Source organism: Triticum dicoccoides, chromosome 3B (genome assembly GCF_002162155.2).
Source record: "Triticum dicoccoides isolate Atlit2015 ecotype Zavitan chromosome 3B, WEW_v2.0, whole genome shotgun sequence".
NCBI classification, from domain to species: domain Eukaryota; kingdom Viridiplantae; phylum Streptophyta; class Magnoliopsida; order Poales; family Poaceae; genus Triticum; species Triticum dicoccoides.
Genome location: NC_041385.1, coordinates 817,510,593 through 817,530,382, shown reverse-complemented (window position 1 = coordinate 817,530,382; position 19,790 = coordinate 817,510,593). Strand labels below are relative to the sequence as shown.

At 48.3% G+C, this 19,790-nt stretch overlaps 1 protein-coding gene and 1 pseudogene across 1 annotated transcript; both read left to right on the top strand.

Moving 5' to 3' along the window:
* Positions 1 to 2,352: 2,352 nt before the first annotated feature.
* LOC119280161 lies at positions 2,353 to 3,420 on the top strand. Its single transcript, XM_037561112.1, has one exon. The coding sequence runs from the start codon at positions 2,353 to 2,355 to the stop codon at positions 3,418 to 3,420; it is 1,068 nt and encodes a 355-aa protein (XP_037417009.1).
* A 5,015-nt stretch (positions 3,421 to 8,435) lies between these two features.
* Positions 8,436 to 19,790, top strand: part of LOC119280160 — a 26,033-nt pseudogene continuing 14,678 nt past the window's right edge.

Here is a 19,790-nt window from a genome sequence, read left to right as displayed (position 1 = left end):
GGCCACGGGGTCTATCTCCTGGGCTTCCGAGCACGGGGCCACCGTCGTCTGGCGGAGAGGGAGTGGTGGGGTGGCCCGAAGTGGCGGCGCCTCGGTCGCCGTCTTGCTCATGGCGCACCCACGCATCTGGTTGCCGTGCCTCGTGCCTGCAGGAGTCCGGCTGCGCCCCGAGGCGTCGCCTCGACGACATCAGTGGACTTGCCCTTGGCGTGGCAAGAGGTACCCAGGAACGCGTCGTGCCACGAGCGTCGCTGGTCGCCGGGGCCATCCTCATCGTGGTCGCGCCGGTTCGCCCGATGGGCCGCCCGGCAAGCAGCAGTGGCCAGCCAAGCCTCGGGGCGACGAGATAGCACCTGGCCATCTTCGACACCTCCCGTCCAGGATCCCGGCTCGGCGACGCGCGGGTAGGGGCGGTTATCATCGTCGTCAGAGGAGGGGATTCCGCTCTGGCCCGAGTGCGAAGAGCGCAGCGAGAACGGGGTCCAGTCTTCAACACGATCCACGTGCAGAAGCAGATCATAGCGGCGTACGCCCGACGGCGGTGGGATGCGGCGGTCCGGCGGGGAGTAGCCGAGGATCTCGTCGACGCGGCCCGCTCCCCTCTTGAGGACCCAGAGTGCACGCTTTGTCGGAATGTGCGCGACATCCCAGGTCCGGAGCTAGCAAGCGAAGGTCTTCGTGTGGCCCCGCTCCAGCGTCCTGTTGTCGAGGCGCCCGATGCGGCCGAAATCGCCGAACGCCTCCCCCGCACCCTCGAGTGACCAGAATTGCATTGGGAGATCCTCGACGATGATGCGCACGTGCAGGGGCAGCTTCATGAAGGCGGCGTGGTCGTCCTCGTGCCAGGCGCGTATGAAGAACTTGGCGCCGTCCACCCGCAACACGCTGCGTCTCACGGCGTCGTCGCGGAGCGCCGGGATGTCGAAGTGCACCAGGAAGGCCTCCGGGTGGTGGGAGGTGACACACAGCTGGAAAGGGGGCGTGCTCAGCTGCGCCTCGATGGCCTTGCCCACCGCCATGGGATTGGTGGCGTGGACCCCCTCGGCAGCGGTGAGGGTGACGGCGTGCAGGCGCAGGACGAGCTCCTCGCGTTCGAGCGCGGGCGAGGCGACCACCACCTTGTTGCTGACGCGCGGCCGCCGCGAGTGGTCGCAACGGAGGAAGCGGTCCATGGCCGGGGAAGCGGAGGTGCCCGGCGATGGGAAGCGAAGGCGCTCGTGCACCGGAGCTCTGGAAGGAGCCGGGATCAGCCGATCGCGGGCGGCCCCTCCTGGACCCCCGTTCCTCGGGTTCTGTGGGCACTCGCGGGCGAAATGGCCTTGGCGCTTGCAGAGGACGCAGCGGAGCGGATCTCTGCAGTCCTTGCGGCGGTGGAGCTTGCTGAGGCACCGGAAACACTTTCCCTTGAACTTGCTTAAGAAGGCGTCGCGGCCGGTGGGCGCATTGAAACCCTGCTGGCGGTCCGAGCGGCGCTCCCTGCGATGATGCGTACGAACTGCAGGCCCGAAGCCAGGGCGCTTTCCCTTCCTGGATTTGACCTCCGTCCATCCATGGTCTTCGCCCGAAGAGGAAATGCCGACAGCGGGGGATGGGGCGTCCACCATGGATTTAAGGCGCCCGTGCCCAAAAGCAGGGGGCGCGCCCAGATCCGTTGAGCCAAGCAGCTGCCGCGGCTGGGACGGGCCACCTCTCTCTAGGAAACGCAGCGTCGAAGCTGGATCTGAACCTACAATGGTTGTGGCCGGTGTTAATGGCGAGGCCGAAGCTCTCGACGGACATCCCGAGGACGCGGAACCGTGAGGAGAGAGGGGGCTTCCATGCTGCAAGCCAGCTGAGGAGGGACGGGACGGGACGGCGGCCATTAATGCCGGATTTGTGGCCGCCGCGGCCGGAGTGGCCAGCAGCGCAGGGGAGCGGGGGACTGTGTGCGCGTCTGTTGCTGCTGCTGTTGGCGGGACTGTCAACAAGATGACTGTCAAATTCTCTTGGTGAACAATGAAACTAATGCAACTAAAAAATCAGATTAATGTATTAAGTACTAGCTTATTTTGACATTTTCATTGTAACCTATTGTTTTTTCTTACACTTCGTATCGTATAGTAAAGTAACGTAGTTGAGGTAGAACTTCTCGAAAGCTTTTTGTAGGTGGAAAAAAGGTGGAACTTTAGTTCAGCCCAACCCTGCCCGGACTCTCAAACTAGACGAACCCAATACAAACTCGGCCGCTAAGCCCAACCCTGCCCGGACTCTACCGTGTGCAAACCTAGAAAACACCAAGCACTACCGTGTCCACCGCCCCTCGCCTCTGCGTCTGCACTCGGCGGCACTCACCGGCAGAACCGGTCGCAAGCAATGTCTTCGTCAGCGAAGCACGGCACCACCACCACCTCCTCTTCCTCAATAGACCCGGCAGAAACCGCCTCGTCCTCGTCGTACTTCCTACCAGAGCTGATCCCACTGGTCGCGAGCCGACTAACGACCCTACAGGATTTCTTCGCCCTCCGCGGCACCTGCCGCACCTACCGGGCTCTCCTCCCGCTGTCGCAGTCCAACCTCGCCTCCCAGGCTCCGCTCCTCCTCGTCCCGCACAAGGCATCTTCCTCGGAAGCCCTCTTTCACATCCCACTCCGCCGCATCCTCCGCTTCCGCCTACCCCGCACCCCCCTAGCCCACCACGACCCCAACAATGCCGAATTCCATTCCTTCGGTTGCCGTGTCGCCATCGAAGACAGCGATGCCATGGGCAGCCATCTCGAGCTCCAAATCTGCCACCTCCTTACAGGCCAGCAAGTCCGCCTGCCCGATCCCCCGAAAGACTACGAAGGAATCATCTTTGCCGGCGATCTCGTCCTCACCTTTAATCGATACTACCACACCGTCCGCTACTGCCGCATTGGAGGCAAGGACAATGACTGGCGAGCAGCGCGGTGCGCTGAAGGCTACGGGCTTCGTGACCTGATTTCCCTGAATGGCACCCTCTACGCATTGATTTTTCCAAATTACTGCCTCGCTGTCGTCGAGCTTGACAACAGTTACGTGGTATTGTCGTTTCTTGGTGGTGAATTGAGTGCAGAGACAGTTGAGAATTCTTCAATGTTGAGGCTAGCAGAGTGCCGTGGTGAGCTATTGCTCATTAGTGCTGTTAGGTACCCGGTGGGGTACCAAGTTTTCCAGTGGCAATCTGGGGATAGGAAGTGGGTGAGGACTACTGCCCTTGGTGGGTGTAGCTTGTTCTTTAATATTCTCCAGTTTGCAGGTTGCCTTGGTCCAGATCATCCAGCAGTTCAAGGGAACTGCTTGTACATCATTAAGTACAATGGGCAGTGTATCAAGTATTCTCTGGTTGATGGATCTTCGCATGAACTCGTTGCCGACTACCCAGGACAACCACGGGCTTGGGTCCTTCCAAGCATTTGTTGATGCAATACAATTGGTACCAAAACAATACAGAAGTTCTGGATGTGCATTTGCTCCCTAGTGACTTGTTATAATTGCTTAGTTTACGTTTTCTCTCTGCTAATATAAAAATATTTCAAGTAACTCTTTAGCAACAAATGTGTATATGAACTTGGTATGAATGGACATTCTGCTCACTTCAAATATTTAGTAATAATGTACATAAGGCCTTTAAATTAGTTGAGCATACTTTACTTATTTCTCTATAACACTGCTTGATAACATCAGCAAATACTGGAATTAGTATTTAAGGAATGAACGGAGGCTATTACTCTGTAATAATAGAACACATACATATTGCAGAACAAGATTGTGGTCTAATTAAGCATGTCGAATGATCTAATTGAAGAAGTAGAACCAAAGTAAAAGATTTGATCTGCATAGACTACAAAAAAATATTAACCGTGAGACATGGTTTTGCATTGATTATCCGTTCATGTAGTTGAATGATTTAGTTACATCCGAATTGCTTTCAGAATTTGCTTTATGAAAACTTCTGATTGAAATTGAATTTATTCATAGCTCGTGCCAATTTTCTTTGCTTGATTAGGATATATAGTTCATCAACCTAGGTGATTGTTCCACTAAAAAAAACTAGGCTATCATGTCTCGGCATGGTCTCCTTATAAGTTTACGCACTGAAGGCGAACTCCGCCTCATTCGATCACCACATGCAAAAGGCTGATGCGTCGTTCAGCTAGTTGGATAATTAGGCAAATCGAGTAATTGTAACGTCGGGCTGTTTTGAGGTTGCCAAATCCCTTCAGGAATCAAAAGATGGAGTTTCCATTAAGATTACAGCAGACTAGTCACCAGCCCTGCTACACATGGCCAATAATTCTATATAACACATACTAGTCAATATATTAATGAGTCTAAATTTAAGCCCTCCTACCACATGGCCAATAATTATATATAACACATACTAGTCATTATATGAATAAGTCTAAATTTAGTTGGGCATTTGAATAAACTGAAGTTTGACAGGGTGTATATTTTCAAGTTTTTTTATAAAGGGTATATTTTATTGATTCATAACGTCGCATCAAGAAGGAGGTTGCCACGGCCACCCCTCGCCACCTGCAGGCTATAGCACCCCCAGGCGCGCACCACCGCTCAGCCCCAACCTATCCACAACGACTATCAGGGCCGAGCCCGCCATCACCAGCCACCACGCCCGAGACCGAGCCGTGGCAGCCAGCCAACGCCATCTAAGCCCATGCCGCCTACTGGCCAAACTGGTCTTCGTGGCCAGGCATGCACCACCAGCAGTGCCGTCATTGGCCATCGCAACGAGCAGCGGCCGCCCAGCAGATCTGCCGCGTCATCCCCGCCACCACCGTGCGCATCGCCGCCACAAACGCCGTTTGATGCCCTCCTGCACCTCGCGACCACACCAAGAAGGCCGCCCCGCCGGCGCCCGTGCCACCCGCAGCCCGCATCACCCACGAGGCACCTCCCAACCCGTAGCCCCTCACACAAGCCAGGCCCTGCCAGCGCGGAAACAATGCCTGAGAGCTACCGCGCCGCTGCGCCCGACGCCAGCGCCGCGTCCCGCCGTGACCGCCCCGTCCTGCACCGTGGCCACTGCGAGAGGAGCCGAGAGAGCCCCGTCGGCGCCGGCGCTGGCCAGGCTTTGCCCGGCCATGCCTTATGGCGGCGGTGAGGGAGGAGGAGCGGAGAGGAGGTGGTCTACGTCGTACGCGGGCCAATGCAGGAGGGAATGGCCGTATGCATCATCCTGATGCAGAGGCCGGGGCGCCCCCCCTTTTCGAAAAAAATGCAGGAGGGAAGCCTTATTTATTTCAATGTCATTTTTCCTGCTGCAAAGAATCAATCATCCAGTGTTATAGAAGTATGTGATGCCTCCTATCACTGCATGTGGCTACTACTCTGTCCAACCATATTTGCTGTTCCTAGAAAGGATTAGTACCGAACAAACACGGGCAGAGTCATGAACTGATGGGCCAGGAGAGATAGAGAAGTAACAAATGAGCAACTTAGGATTAGTTAACTGGGGCTGGACTCATCTATAGAAGTGGGAGGCATCTGGACACGCACTCCTTGAGTGAGCTCAAGGAAAAGCACTAGGATGATCTACCAGGGAGTTGGTGTTGCGATCTAGGCAACAATTGGAATTGTCGTGGTGGGAGCGGATAAATTGACAAGAGGTGAGTGATCAACAAGCCAAAATCAGAAGAAACATAGAAGACATAGTGTCATGATTAGGAGGAGATTGTTAGTGATAATCTTAAGTTAGAAGCTTGATGGCAAAGTGAGTCCATAGTGCAAGACAGTTGTGCCCGGCTCGTATGCCGTGTTAGCTAGATGTGTTCTAGTAGGTTTCTTGTAGGTATAGCCTTAGGTTAAGGACGGCGATAACTGCCACACGTGTGGTGTATTCGACATGCGCCCACACACTGTGTGTGGTGTGAGCAGGAGGCTGCCCATATGGGCTGTGTGTGGGCGAATATTAGAATTGCCCACACGTGTGGGCGCGGCTGCTTCGTGCCACACGCCAATAAGTACTACTCATCTCCACCCCGCGCGTGTGGCACGAAGCAAAAATGCTCACACGTCCTGACGCAACTACGTTAGGTACACCACGGGACGACGATTTAGTTGTCATCCTGGTTGGCAGATGTAGTTATCCAGGATAGCAAGTATAGTTGTAAAAGTATGGCAACTCTATCTGTTTTGGTTAACTATAGTTGCCATGTCTAAGTTATGGTAGTTGCGGCGTGTAATCAAACCGTAGTTGCCGTGTGTGATTAACTACTTGCCACATATGGTCAAACAGTAGTTGCCATGTGTGTTACCTAGTTGCCATGTGTGGTCCAACCATAGTTGCCGTGTGTGATTAACTACTTGCCACATATGGTCAAACAGTTGTTTCCATGTGTGTTTACCTAGTTGCCATGTGTGGTCCAACCATAGTTGCCATGTGTGTTTATCTGGTTGCCACGTACGCGCAACTGCAGTTGCCGTCTAGCAAAAAATCACAGTTCCCATGTGTTTTTACCTAATTACCACGTTCGTCTAACTGCAGTTGCCATCCACAACGTAGGTGTCATGTGGGCGAAAAATAGTTTGCCCACACGTGCATGAACTAGGTGGCTGGTTGTGTGGGCAGAAACTAGTTCGCCCACATAGCGCAGCTGACAAACAGCATGGTGCTAGCGTGTGGGCAAATTCTCCAACGCCCACACATCAGTTCCGTCTTATGTGGCGTATAAAATCAACCTTTTCGTGCCAAGATTTATGCAAAAGGCATTGTACGACGATCGAGGCGTGTGGACGAGTTGGGTAACACTCACACGTGTGGGCGTTAGTGTTTTCATAGGTTAATTATGATGAAGGTTGCCGGTGATTAAGAGTCTTCTAGTACTAGGAAGGTCATGTACAAGTCGGTTTCAAGAGCAAGTACGTGTAGGTTTAGGAAGTCTATGGGCTGGCTACTCCTGCATATATATATGTGCACGAGGGGCTGCAGCGGGCTGAAAAAGGAGAAAATAAAGTGAAAAATAGGGGCACCATGGAACCGGCGCACCAGAATAGTAACCGTCGCCGATGAAGAGACAAGTAGCTCGAAAGGGTTCAACCTGTAGACATATGAACAATTCCGAACAAAGTCCAGATCCACGTGGATCTACGTAAGACAAACACCACCGAATCCCATCGGGTTCGTCGGAGACAAGTCTCACACGCCCTCCGATGACACTAGAAGCACAACCGGGACAGGGGCTAGGTGCGGAGAAACTTATTCCATCTTCAGAGAGTCACCGCCGCCTCGTCTTTCTAAAAAGGACACAAACCCTAGCAAAACTCATAAACGCATCTAAAAATGAAGCCCTCCTGCCGGCAAGGGCCGAGATCCACCACGCCTCTATGGCCCTAAGACCACAACAGACGAGGTAGATCGGTGGTTTAAATTCAATGCCTAGAAAACCAGAACTTTGAATGACCCTTCCGGCTAGGCCGTCTGGTCACAAATTAGAGGGAGCACTCGTGTTATCCAAGTAGACGTTATTGTATTCGCTCAGTGAATAGAGGGAAGAGCCATAGAATCTGAGATGTTCCAGGTTAGGGATAGGAGTAGTCCCGTCGCATGACACCAAACTATTGTTTCTATGGACATTGAAATATACAGTTAAAAATACAAAAAATAATTTTAACGCTAACGAGATATACCTCGGCATCGATTCGAATGAGGCACGTTGGAGTATCCCGTCTACTGGGGTCATCGGGATGAGGCGTTGGTGATGAGCATCTCTCTCGGAAAGGCAGACGTTCAGTTGGAGAGGCAGCGGCTAGGCGACGTCTAGGGCACATCAGTGCTACATTGGTGAGGTTGGCGGTGCAGAGGAAGCGTCCAGGCTAGGGCAATACTGCACCGACAAGGTCAGTGGTGCCCAGGAAGCATTTGGGGAAGGGCGCTGCCTCATCGGCGAGGTAAGCGGGGTTCATGAAGCGTCTGACTCAGGGCGTGCCAGCATAGACGAATCCGTGGGTGGTGAGATGGGGTCGGCGGGAATGTAAGCAATATGAGGTCAAACTTTCTTGGTGAACAATGAGACTAATGGCAACTAAAAAAATCAGATCAGATCAATATATTAAGTACTTGCTTAATTTGACATTTCTGTATAGTATTTTTTTTTTGAAAAGGGGACTCCCCGGCCTCTGCATCAGAACGATGCATACGGCCACATTTCTGTATAGTATACTAATGTTTACCTTACACTTCGTCGTAACGTAACGTAGTTGAAGTGGACCCTAATTGAGGTGGAATTCTGGAAAGCTTCTTTTAGGTAGAAAAAGAAAGGGTTGAACGTAGTTGAGCCCAACCCTGCCCGGACTGTACATCTAGATGAACACAATACAAACTGACCAGTAAGCCCAACCCTGCTTGGACTCATCGTATGTAAACCATGTCCACCGCCTCTCGCCTCTGTACTCCCAGCGGCACTCTGCGGCGAGCAATGTCTTTGTCAGCGAAGCACGGGACGAGCACCTCGACGTTGGCCACCGCCGGCACCACCACCACCTCCTCTTACTCGATAGACCCAACAGAAACCGCGTCATCCTCGTGGTACTTCCCACCCGAGCTGATCCCACTTATCGCGAGCCGGCTCACGACCCTGCAGGATTTCTTTGCCCTCCGCGCCACTTGCCGCTCCTACCGGGTTGTCTTCCCAAAAATGCTAGACGTACAGGTTATACAGGAGTTCTACAGGCTTCTTCCAAACTTTCTAAACACCCCCCTGGTTTCAATGGGGTGGGCCCGTGCCGCTGCTAATGACCCTGTAACCTCCTCTTCCCTGTAACATCCTGTACGTGTAGCAAAGCCGGCTGTCTTCCCGCTGTCCCCGTCCAACCTCGCCTCCCAGGCTCCGCTCCTCCTCGTCCCCGACAAGGCATCTTCCTCGGAAGCCCTCTTCCACAACCACTCCGCCGGATCCTCCGCTTCCGCCTACCCCGCACCGCCCTAGCCCAACATGACCCCCGGCAACAACGAATTCGCTTCCTTCGGTTGCTGTGTCGCCATCGAAGACAGCGTGGCCAGCCACCGCGAGGCCCGCATCTGCCACCTCCTCACAGGCAAGCGAGTCCGTCTACCCGATCCCCGGATAGGCTACGAAGGAATCATCTTTGCCGGCAACCTCGTCCTCACCTTTAGTCAATACCACCACAGCCTCCATTATTGCCGCATTGGGGACAATCACTGGCGGGAGGCGCGGTGCGATGCAGGCTACAGGCTTCGCGACCTGATTTTCTTGAAAGGCACCCTCTACGCACTGATTTTCCCAAATTTTCGCCTCGCTATCGTTGAGCTTGACAACAGTTCCGTGGTATTGTCATATCTTGGAGATGCATTAAGTGCAAAGATAGTTCCGTATTGTTTGATATTCTGGCTTGCAGAGTGACGCGGTGAGCTATTGCTCATTGTCTCTGAGTACCATGCATTCGGGTACCATGTTTTCCGGTTGCAAGAGAGGAAATGAGTGAGGACTACTAGCCTCGGTCACTACAGGAAACTGCTAGGTTGCCGTCTGTGGGTAACAGGCGGCAAAGACGTAAATCCAGATGGCAAAAAGTTTGCTGTCAGGAAGTAGACGGCAAAGTCAGACGGCAAAGATTAATCGGCAAAGAACACTTTGCCGTCTGCTATTTTTTCTGCGTGATGGCAAAGACTTTGCCGTCAGTCTATTCCTTGTGCCATCAGCCGGTAAAATCAGATGGCAAAATACTGCAACAGACAAAACGGCCAAACGACGTTAAGTGTTTTGCCGTCTACCGGCCGTCCAGCCAGACGACAAAGTCTATTATATTTGCCGTCAACTGTCAGTACGGGCAGACGGAAAAGACGCAGACTTTGCCGTCTGTCGTGCTTAGTCCAGTGGGCAAAATGGCAAGACTTTGCCATCTGGGGTTCGTGGTCCAGTGGGCAAAGCTGCACACTTTGCCGTCAGGTAGGTACTGGCCCAGACGGCAAAATTCCAGCGGCAGCACAGGCTAGCGACATGTGGCAGGTTTGCCGTCTGTCCCTAGACGGCAAAGCTTCTTTTTTTGATAATCATAAATTAAATAGTTTAATACACAATATAATAATTGCCTTGATCCATACCAAAGATCCTCACAGCACACAGCACAGAACCATAACAGGACAGCATAGTTCCATAGCAAATATAAGCAACAATAACAAAGTTCCATAGCATATGTCCCAGGACAAAGTTCCATAGCATATAGTCCCAAAAGAAAGTTCCATAGCATATAGTTCCACAGCATATAGTCCCATACATATAATACACAATGACCAAAGATGTCATCACTACGTAAGATTTGGCACTACAACAAATGCCTTCATGTCCATGTCGTAGTCTATAGAGCATCCAGGTGGCAACCTACAAGATTGAATGGTGTCTGTAACATTTGGCACAAGAACAAATAACGTGCTTGAAATCATCAATATGCCAAATAGACAAAAGAAAGTACTTCGACACAACAAAATAAATAGTGATCCATATTCCATAGTGAGTTTTGCAAAATAAATAGCTTCTAGTACATATGGAGTTTCTTGAACACTTATCCAATTTTGAACATGCTAATTTAACACTAGATCGTGAAGATCTTCAAGAATGGTCTTTAAATCATGAAAATAAATAGCTACTTGTGTCTACTTATAAGATTGGTTCAATTCAACACTCTAAATCATAAATATCTTCGAGTGCTCTCTAAATCATGAAAATAAATAGCTTCAAGTGGTCTCTAAATCATGAGAATAAATGGATCATGGTTTCAAATGGTATATACTTGTCTCTACTTATAAGTCTGATCTTTAAATGGTTCAAACGGTCTCTACTTACAAGTTTCTAAATCATGGAGATCTTCAAATGGTCTCTAAATCATGAAAATAAGTAGCTACTTGTCTCTAAATCATGAATATCTTCAAGTGGTCTCTAAATCATGAAAATAAATAGCTTCAAGAATGCATGTAGTTAATTAAGATCATGGTTTAAATTGTTCAAATGGATTATAGTTTGAAATGGTTCAAATGGTCTCTACTTGTCTCTACTTATAAGTTTGATCTTCAAGAATCCAGATAGCTACTTGTTTCTACGTTGACAAATTTGAGACCTACGTAAATGAGATATGTACGCACTAACCACACTCGATATCAAACAATCGGAGAACCACCAAGGTTGTTGTCGCTTGGGCCTCGTGCATGTGAAGATCCGTCAGTATTAGATCCATGGCCTGATTGAGGCATCTGCATAGCGGGCATACCATTCTGGGTACAATAAGGCGGCAAATTATGTTTGAGTGAAGATTAAGTACTGGTAGTAGAAGAGTTCATGTATGTGTTTGGCAATTAAGGAACTAACCGCAAACATTGCAAAGCATTGACTAGTTTGTGCCAACACCGTCTGCTGCACCGCCTGCTGCACCGCTTGCTGCATCCTCTCATCAGCCAATCGCCTCTCCTCCGCCGCCACTCACCTCTCCTCCGCCAGTCGGGCCTGCAAAATATGGCATGGCAATCGCATCTTCAATCCAACAGTGAGTAAGAAACAAACATATATAGAAGGACTTGTATAGAATACCTCCATCTCAACCATAGCTGGAGTCGAGCGTTTATATGTAGAAGATTTTGAGATACCTAACCGAGCTTTGTATTCAGGGAGAGAGCTATGGGAGGAGCTAGGGAACATGCCTCCTGCAATTGCTTCCTTGCCATGTTTCCTGCCTTCTCCAGAGATCATGAACAACGCGTGGTCAAGAGGCTCTGTTGTCACATCATACTCGGGCCCTTTCAACTCTTTTGCCGTCCCTTTAAATTTCTCCATCCGATCTTAGGCGGTCTTGCTAGAGTACGTGGACGTTGTGTCATTCTCATCATAAGGCGTGGCTGTTCTGTACGGTGCCTTATGGGCCAAAGCACACGAGACGAAAAGGTTGGGCAGTGGAGCATTATGGTGAGACGCCTGCAACCAAAGCAACATGATTAAGATTTCATCACAAGGATTGGCAACATGTATGACAAGAAAAAGCTTATGAAGAACAAATCAATATGGGAAGTAAGATATACCCAACGTTCACCGAACTCCATAACGTTCAAGTTGCCTTGATGAAGTGGTGGATCCAACATTGCGCCTCGCCGATTTCTATAATCTTTGTTTTTCGCCCTATACTCTTTGGAACACCAATAGTCCATGATCCGCTCCCAACACTCCCCCTTATCGACGCACCATCTCGGAGTAACCAACTTGATCAATTGCATCTCATATACGTCAAAAGGAAATTGAGTGCCAGCCTGTTGAGGAAATAACAAGCATGAAAATGCTTTACCTGCATGTACTTGTCCTTCTCAAGACGGAGTCTCCTACCGGCTTTCTTATCAAGACTCTTATAGCCTTGAGTTGCCATATATTTGCGGACGGCTAAAGGGCGCGCCTCATGCATCAAATTATGCACAAGCTTCGGGCAATGTCCGTTGACAACCGCTCATGCCTCCTCCAACTTTCCATCCTCGCATCTATAGAAATCCTGCAAATATAGAGAAAATTAGTTTGGTGCAGTAATTTTCAAACCTTTAAGTCTAAGGTTTCTTATAAAATCTATTTCATTTGTGTGTCCTGTTAAGAACTTAACATACTGTAGTATTATAGTCTACTAGCATTCTGTTAAGAAAAATAAAGTAAAATCTAAATCTAAGTTTTCTAGATAGTTTTGCTACTGTAGTATTATAGTCTGCTAGCAGTCTGTTAAGAAAAATCAAGTAAAATCTAAATCTAAGTTTTCTAGATAGTTTTCCTACTGCTGTAGTATTATAGTCTGCTAGCATTTTGTTAAAAAAAATAAAGTAAAATCTAAATCTAAGTTTTCTCATGGGTGGAATATTTATTTCTCGAGTGCAGCAGATCAACGGCTAGCAGTTTTGCTACTATAAGACGGTGAAGATGCAGTGTGTGAAGGAAACTTAATGATTACCCAAAGTTCGGCAAAGACCCGCTCGGCTTTGTTGCGAAACTCGATGTTGTTGGATACACCAATATCCTCATAGGCTTTGTAGTGGTCTGAAAGTGCGTTATGTCGACTAGAGGGGGGGTGGGTGAATAGGCGATTTTTATGAATTCTTCACTGAGGAATTTGCCGATGAGGAAATTCCTTAGTGAAGAACTATTAGCAGCGGAATAAGTACTCAGAAGTAAGCATAACAAAATACAAGCATGGTCATCATGATGAAATGAAGACTAGCACAGACTACAGAAAGCGTAATCACAGGATAACACAAGATGAAGACAAACAGACTGAAGAAATTGAACTAAGGAAATTGAGAAAGTCTTCAGTCAAAGTCTTCAAACACAGATATGAACAAACACTCAACACAGTAATGAGGAAATGAAAGGGTTGAGGAAATAGAACCAGTTAGGTTGGTGAAGACAATGATTTGGTAGACCAGTTCCAACTGCTGTCTCAGTTGTACGTCTGGTTGGAGCGGCTGAGTATTTAAACTCGAGGACACGCAGTCCCGGACACCCAGTCTCTGAGCACGCAGCTCAGGACACCCAGTCCTCACCGTATTCTCCTTGAACTAAGATCACGCAGATCTCGTCCAATCACTCGTGGTAAGTCTTCAGGCGACTTCCAAACCTTCACAGACTTGGTCACTCGGCAATCCACAATTCCTCTTGGATGCTCTAGACCTTGACGCCTAACCGTCTGGAAGAAGCACAGTCTTCAAAGGTAACAAGCGTCGGATCCACGCAGGATCAATTTCTTCAGTGATGCTCAATCACTTTGGGTTTGTAGGGGTTTGGTTTTGGGTTTCCTCACTTGATGATTTTCGCTCAAAGTCCTCGGAGGATGGGTTGCTCTCAAATGACAAGTGTCAAGTTCTCTCAGAGCAGCCAACCAGCTAGTGGTTGTAGGGGGCGGCTATTTATAGCCTAGGGAGCAGCCCGACATGATAAGACATAAATGCCCCTCAATGATATGACCGTTAGGTGGATAAGATATTTTGGGACAGCTGGCGCACAACATAGCAACGGTCGGAAATTTGACTCTCAAATTCCTCAGGGCTATCATGTTCCTCACTGTGTAGGTAATTCGCACTGACGAATTCCTAACTCCTTAGTCAGAACAAATTCATCAGTGACCAGAAGAACTTCGTCTCTGTCACTGAAGAAAGTGACTGAACTGTATGAGATTTCCAAAGGCTTCACTCGAAGGGATTGGTAGGTGTAGGATTTTGAGTTGAGCATCACATGGAATTTTTTCCTTAGTATTTCCTCGACCCCCTTTAACAGTACGGTGTTTCCTATGACTCAAGAAGGAGAAAATGAAACTACGAAAACAAAAGTCTTCACGCTTCATGTTCCACAAATGAATACCAAGTCTTCAAGGTCACACCAATTTCTTCACTTTCAAAGTCTTCGGAAAGTCTTCAGAATATCAAAGTCTTCAGTTGAAGAACTTCATTTTTAGGGGTCGACTTTCTCTGTAAATATCAAACTCCTCATAGACTTATAGACCTGTGTATACTCACAAACGCATTAGTCCCTTAACTTATAAGTCTTCAATACACCAAAATCACTAAGGGGCACTAGATGCACTTATAATCTCCCCCTTTTTGGTGATTGATGACAACATAGGTTAAGTTTTCAACGGGGATAAACATATGAAGTGTATACACTCATATTGAGGAATTTGATTACAAGATATAGAACTCCGCCTGAAGATGTACATAGTGAGGAATTTGCTTTTGAGGCAATGCACATTTGAAGAGTTGAATCATGGAGATCTCCCCCTATATCTTGTAATTCATACATGCATTTGATATATAATATGAAGAATTTGAAATGCATGATGAAATATGGTGCCTGATGAGATTCAGCATGCGTGTAATGTCATTAACGAGGAATAAGCATGCAAAGCATAATGCAACAAAAGTATCAGCGCACCATCGGGTTTAAGATTACAACTCGATCCAAATAAAAGTTTCAGAAGAACGAGAGTTGTAACTTAAAAAAATGCCCTTAATATAGACCCGCTTGAAGACTAACTCAGATTTCTCCCCCTTTGTCATCAAATGACCAAAAGGATTGAAACTGAGGACTAACGCCCCTGAAGAATTTCAAGTCGATGGAGGAGCGCCAGTGTTGTCAGGGTTGTTTGTTGTATCAGGGCCTGTCGTAGTGTCGTCCAAATCTTCATACTCATTAGTGTCACGCGATGAAGAATAAGAGCTGGCCACCAGTGGAGGAATTTTGACCTTCTTGAATTTCTTCGGAGGAGGTGCAGACCAGTCAAATTCTTCCTTGAGACCCATAGTCTTCAGTTCTTCAGCGCTGTAGACATGACTGAGGACAGCCCAGGTGCGGTTGAAGGTTTCATGAAGGTAGTATTGGTTCTTCTTCACTGTATTGTGTGTTGAGGTCATATTGTTAAGAAGTGCACCAAACTGACGCTTTACCCATTTGTGATTGCGATCAACCTTCTGATGAAGACTGAGGAGTAACTCACGGTCAATCATCACCCTGGGTGTTGTGGCTTGAGGATTTTGCTTAGCTGAGGTATTTGCGGCAGAGTCATGTGTGGCAGAATCGTCATTGGTAGAGTAAGATGCAGCCTTGCGAAATTGACCATTCAATGGACGAATGCCTTCATCGATCACAGCAGCGGCCTTGCCTTTATCATCAGCTGATGAAACTGTCCGTTTGAGGACTTCAATGGGAGGCAAGTAGCTACCGTGGTTCAGAGTGTCAGCTTTCTAATTCAGTGAAGATCTTGCCCTGATGAATCTCATAATCCAAGGAGCATAGGGCTTCAGCTCGAATGGTGACATAGCAATATTGGCCAGAGTCCTCATGAAGAAATCATGGAAGTTGACGGGAACGCCATGAATGATGTTAAAAAGCATATTCTTCATGATGCCAACGACTTCTTCATCATTTGAGTCGTGGCCTTTGATGGGACTCATTGTCTTTGTCAGAATTCGATAGACAGTCCGAGGCACATAGAGTAATTCCTTGACGAGGAATTTGGTTCGTGGGGCCTGCCTTGGCTTCAAAGGCTTCATCAGTACTTGCATATAGTGATCTGAAAGTTCTGGTTCATTGTAGACACAGCGAGCACCATCAAGTGGAGGACTGAGAGGAAGGACACGAAGCAATTCAGTTGCTGGTGCCTTGTAGTGAGTGTTTTCAAACATCCAGTCCAACACCCATGAGTTCACGTCTTCGGCGTATCCGGTGATGTGCAGAGTTGCATAGAATTGAAGAATGAGTTCTTCATTCCAGTCACAGATATCAATGCAGAAATTCAGAAGTCCTGCGTCGTGAAGAGCACTGAGGACTGGTTCAAAGCCGGGTAGAGACTCCATGTCCACATGAGGAATATGTGCATGATCGAAGACTTTGTCTTTGTTGAAGAGCACTAAGGAATAGAAATTGGCTTGGCTAGCAGTCCAGAAATGCCTCTTCCTTATGCGAGCAGAATCATATGGATTATAATCAGTGAAGAATACGTGCTCGGCAAAGAAAGCATCAACCTTGAACTTCTGTTTGCTTGAGAACGGATTCTTTGGCTTTGGCTGAGGGGTGTCAGTGAGTTGCATCACCACCTCAGGAATCGCGAGCTCAGGTTCTTCAGGGTGAGGAGTTTCTTGTTCCTCAACAGGTGCAGTCTGAGGATCAGCAGCAGCAGGTTCATCAGCACTAGTGGCTGGAATGTCTTCATGGACAGATGGAGTGGGATGAGTTTCTTCAGAGCCCATTTGAACTGTTGGTGCAGGGGACTGAGGTATCTGTTGGAGTGGGGTGAAGAGTGGAGAATTTGGATGCTGACTTTCCCAAAAGTCATCGTTCATCACTGGCGTTGTGCTTCCAATATCCACATCTTCTTCAAGTTCCTCAACACCGGCCTCTTCAGCTGTGAACTGAGGCATAGGCGAGGAAATGATTGGGGTTGAAGGGATTGCATCCACTTCAATTTCTTCATCAATCTGCTCTGACGAAGCAGCAGAATGATTTTCTTCATCAGATCCGCTTGGGATCTTATAGTCTTCTCCAAAAGGAACAAGGTCCTTTGATGGCATGGAGGAAATAGGAACAACATCAATTGGATTTTCGAGTGAGCTGGTCATTGGCTTCATTTTCTTCGCAGCCGAAGAGTTTGACGCAGCTGATGCCTTCCTTTTCTTCACTGCAGCTCGCTCTGCAGCCTTGGTCTTCTTCACATCGAATGCACATGGAAGAATTGGAGTTGGTGTAGGCGCAGATGGAGATGAGGAGTCTGGTCGATTTTCTTCAGGCGCAACTGATGCAGCTGCCCTGACTTCTTCAGTTTCTTTAGGCGCACCACTAGTGGATGCCCTGGCAATTTCTTCAGCGGCTGGAATTTCTTCACCAGCCCTGGAACGAGCATGTTCTTCAGCAGGCTGAAAGTCATCAGCGGTGCTGGCATGTTCTTCAGCAGGCTGAGCAGAGTTGGCAGCCTGAAGATTTTCTTGTTGCGATGGGGCTGCAACATTTGTGAATTTCTTCGTCAGATTGACGAATCTTACTTTAGCTCCTTGCCAATCAGCATAGTAGGCATCAAAGTCTTTGCTGAGGGCTTGAATTTCAGACTGAGCCTGGAGAAGTTCCTCAGGTGTCATTCTGACAACGTTTTTCTTCAGGAGCTTCTCCTTTCTGTATTGAGATTTCTTGATCTCTCTTGCCTTCTCAAACTTCCATTTCTCTTCAGTGATGAAATGGGACAACATATGACTCTGTCCAGGGGTCAGATGACAATCAGGCATTGGGGTGTTTGGATCCTTGTGCCAGAGATCAATATAATCGAGTATTTTCGTCGGATCCAATAGCAGTGGCACAGATGTGCCTTTGGCTCTAGCGGCCTTCACATGTCTGTCTCTGATGATTTCTGCAAGTTCTTCATCAGAAGCTTCATCATCAGAAGGCACATGGAATATGACATGTTTCTTCTTTGGACTTGGCCGAGGACCTCGTCCAGCTGTTGCTTTGGTCTTCAACAGTGTGGGGCCAAATGATGAAATTGGTGCAGCTGAGCAACTTGCTGAAACACCAGAGGCAATCGAGAAACCAGCAGTCCTTTGACATGTAGCCAGATGCACAGGAGCTGAGGACTTTGAAGGAGCTGTTGAGGACTTTGGTGGAGCTGTGGCAGTGCGAGGAATTTGCCGTGAGGGCATTGCTGAGGAACTAGGCCGTGAGGGCGCTGTTGGTGAAGCACTTGGCTTACGAGCAGGCTTCTTTAGCATGGATTTCCTATGTTTGACCGAGGCCTCAGTAGCAGTAGCAGTGGCAGAATCCTCATTGAATTTCTTCACTGCCTCCTTGGCTTGTCTTGCCAATTTAGCTTGGCGCTTAGCCCATTCTTCAGGAAAGTCCTCACCACGTTTGATGCTTGTGGGGTCAGCTACTTGGCCAGGTGCCAATGGAGCTCTTGGGCATGGAGGATTGAGGGCGAATTTCTTCATGTACTTTGGAGTCACATATCTGTATTCCCTCCATTCCCTTGCCCATATCCGTTCAATCTTCTGAATGCGCACCTTGCGCTGATTTTTGTTTTCTTTGCCAAATTTTGCTTCATCAGGTGTGCAATAGTCAGCATAAATTTCCCCAGGGATTTCAAATGCAGTCATAACCTCAGGTTTCTTTCCTCCTTTCTATGGCTTCTTACCGTCTGCCATATTCTTCAGTTGAGGAATTTGAACAATTGAGTTCTCTGAAGAAGTATGCAGGTTTTCTTCGAGGAACGCTGCAAATGAGTTAAGTTGATGAGAACCTAGTGATTCAGCAGCAGACATGAGTACTTGTGAACAGAGTACAGGTGCGAGGAATTTGGAGAGGTCATATGCGTTCTGAGAAGATTTTTTGAACAGAACAAGTTTTTGAGGAATTTGACCAAATGAGCCTTGAGGAATTTCACTAAGCGTTTTTGTCTTAGGTTCCAGAGTTGTACAGATCGAAGATCCACACAATTGAGGAATCTTGAAGGAAAAAGATGCTTAGAGAAACTAATCAAGAGCATATAACGTGTGAGGTGTTCATATGTGTGAAGATTTGAAGAATAAACACCTTTGAAGATTTTCAGGAAAGCTTGAGAATCAAAGTGAGTAATAAAAGTAACTTTTAATTACCCGAAGTGAAGAACACGACGAACTGAGAAGAACAGATGAGAAGTTCGTCAGGTTAGATCTTCCACGCCCTAACTTGGCAGAGGAAGACAGCTACGGCGGCGGCGGAGTGAAGATTTCCGCGGTCGGCATGAGTAAGACGGCGACGAGGTCGAGGCAGCGAAGCTCTTCCTCACCGGCGACGATGGAGTAGCGGCGGCGCTAGGGTTTGAGGAGCTCGAGCGAGAGAGAGAACGGTCGAGCGGAGTAAATGAAGTGAGGAAGGCGAGAGGGGTATTTATAGACACGGTGAAAAACTGTTCGCCCGAAGATTTAGGACGAACGTGCCCCTGCCCTTTGTCCTTCACGTGACATGTGTCACCCACGTACTGTGTAGTGGAGATCGTGTACGATCGTGGGTGAATAGAGTAATGCATCGTGGGATGCGGAACAGTTTGAGCGGCAAAACCAAAAATTTGGATAAGATTTCTTTTAAAGTTTCGTTCGCAATTTGTTCAGCTGACAAGGACACAGTGAAGATTTTGAACGAGTTTCAAATAGAACGCACATGAAGAATTTGTGAATAGATTGGGTTGAGTATAGCATAGAGGGGGAAGGGTCTGATCACATTCACTTAGCAAAAGAAGCAGCTTGAAGAAATAGCTGTATGTGAATGCTGTAGAGGACATAAACT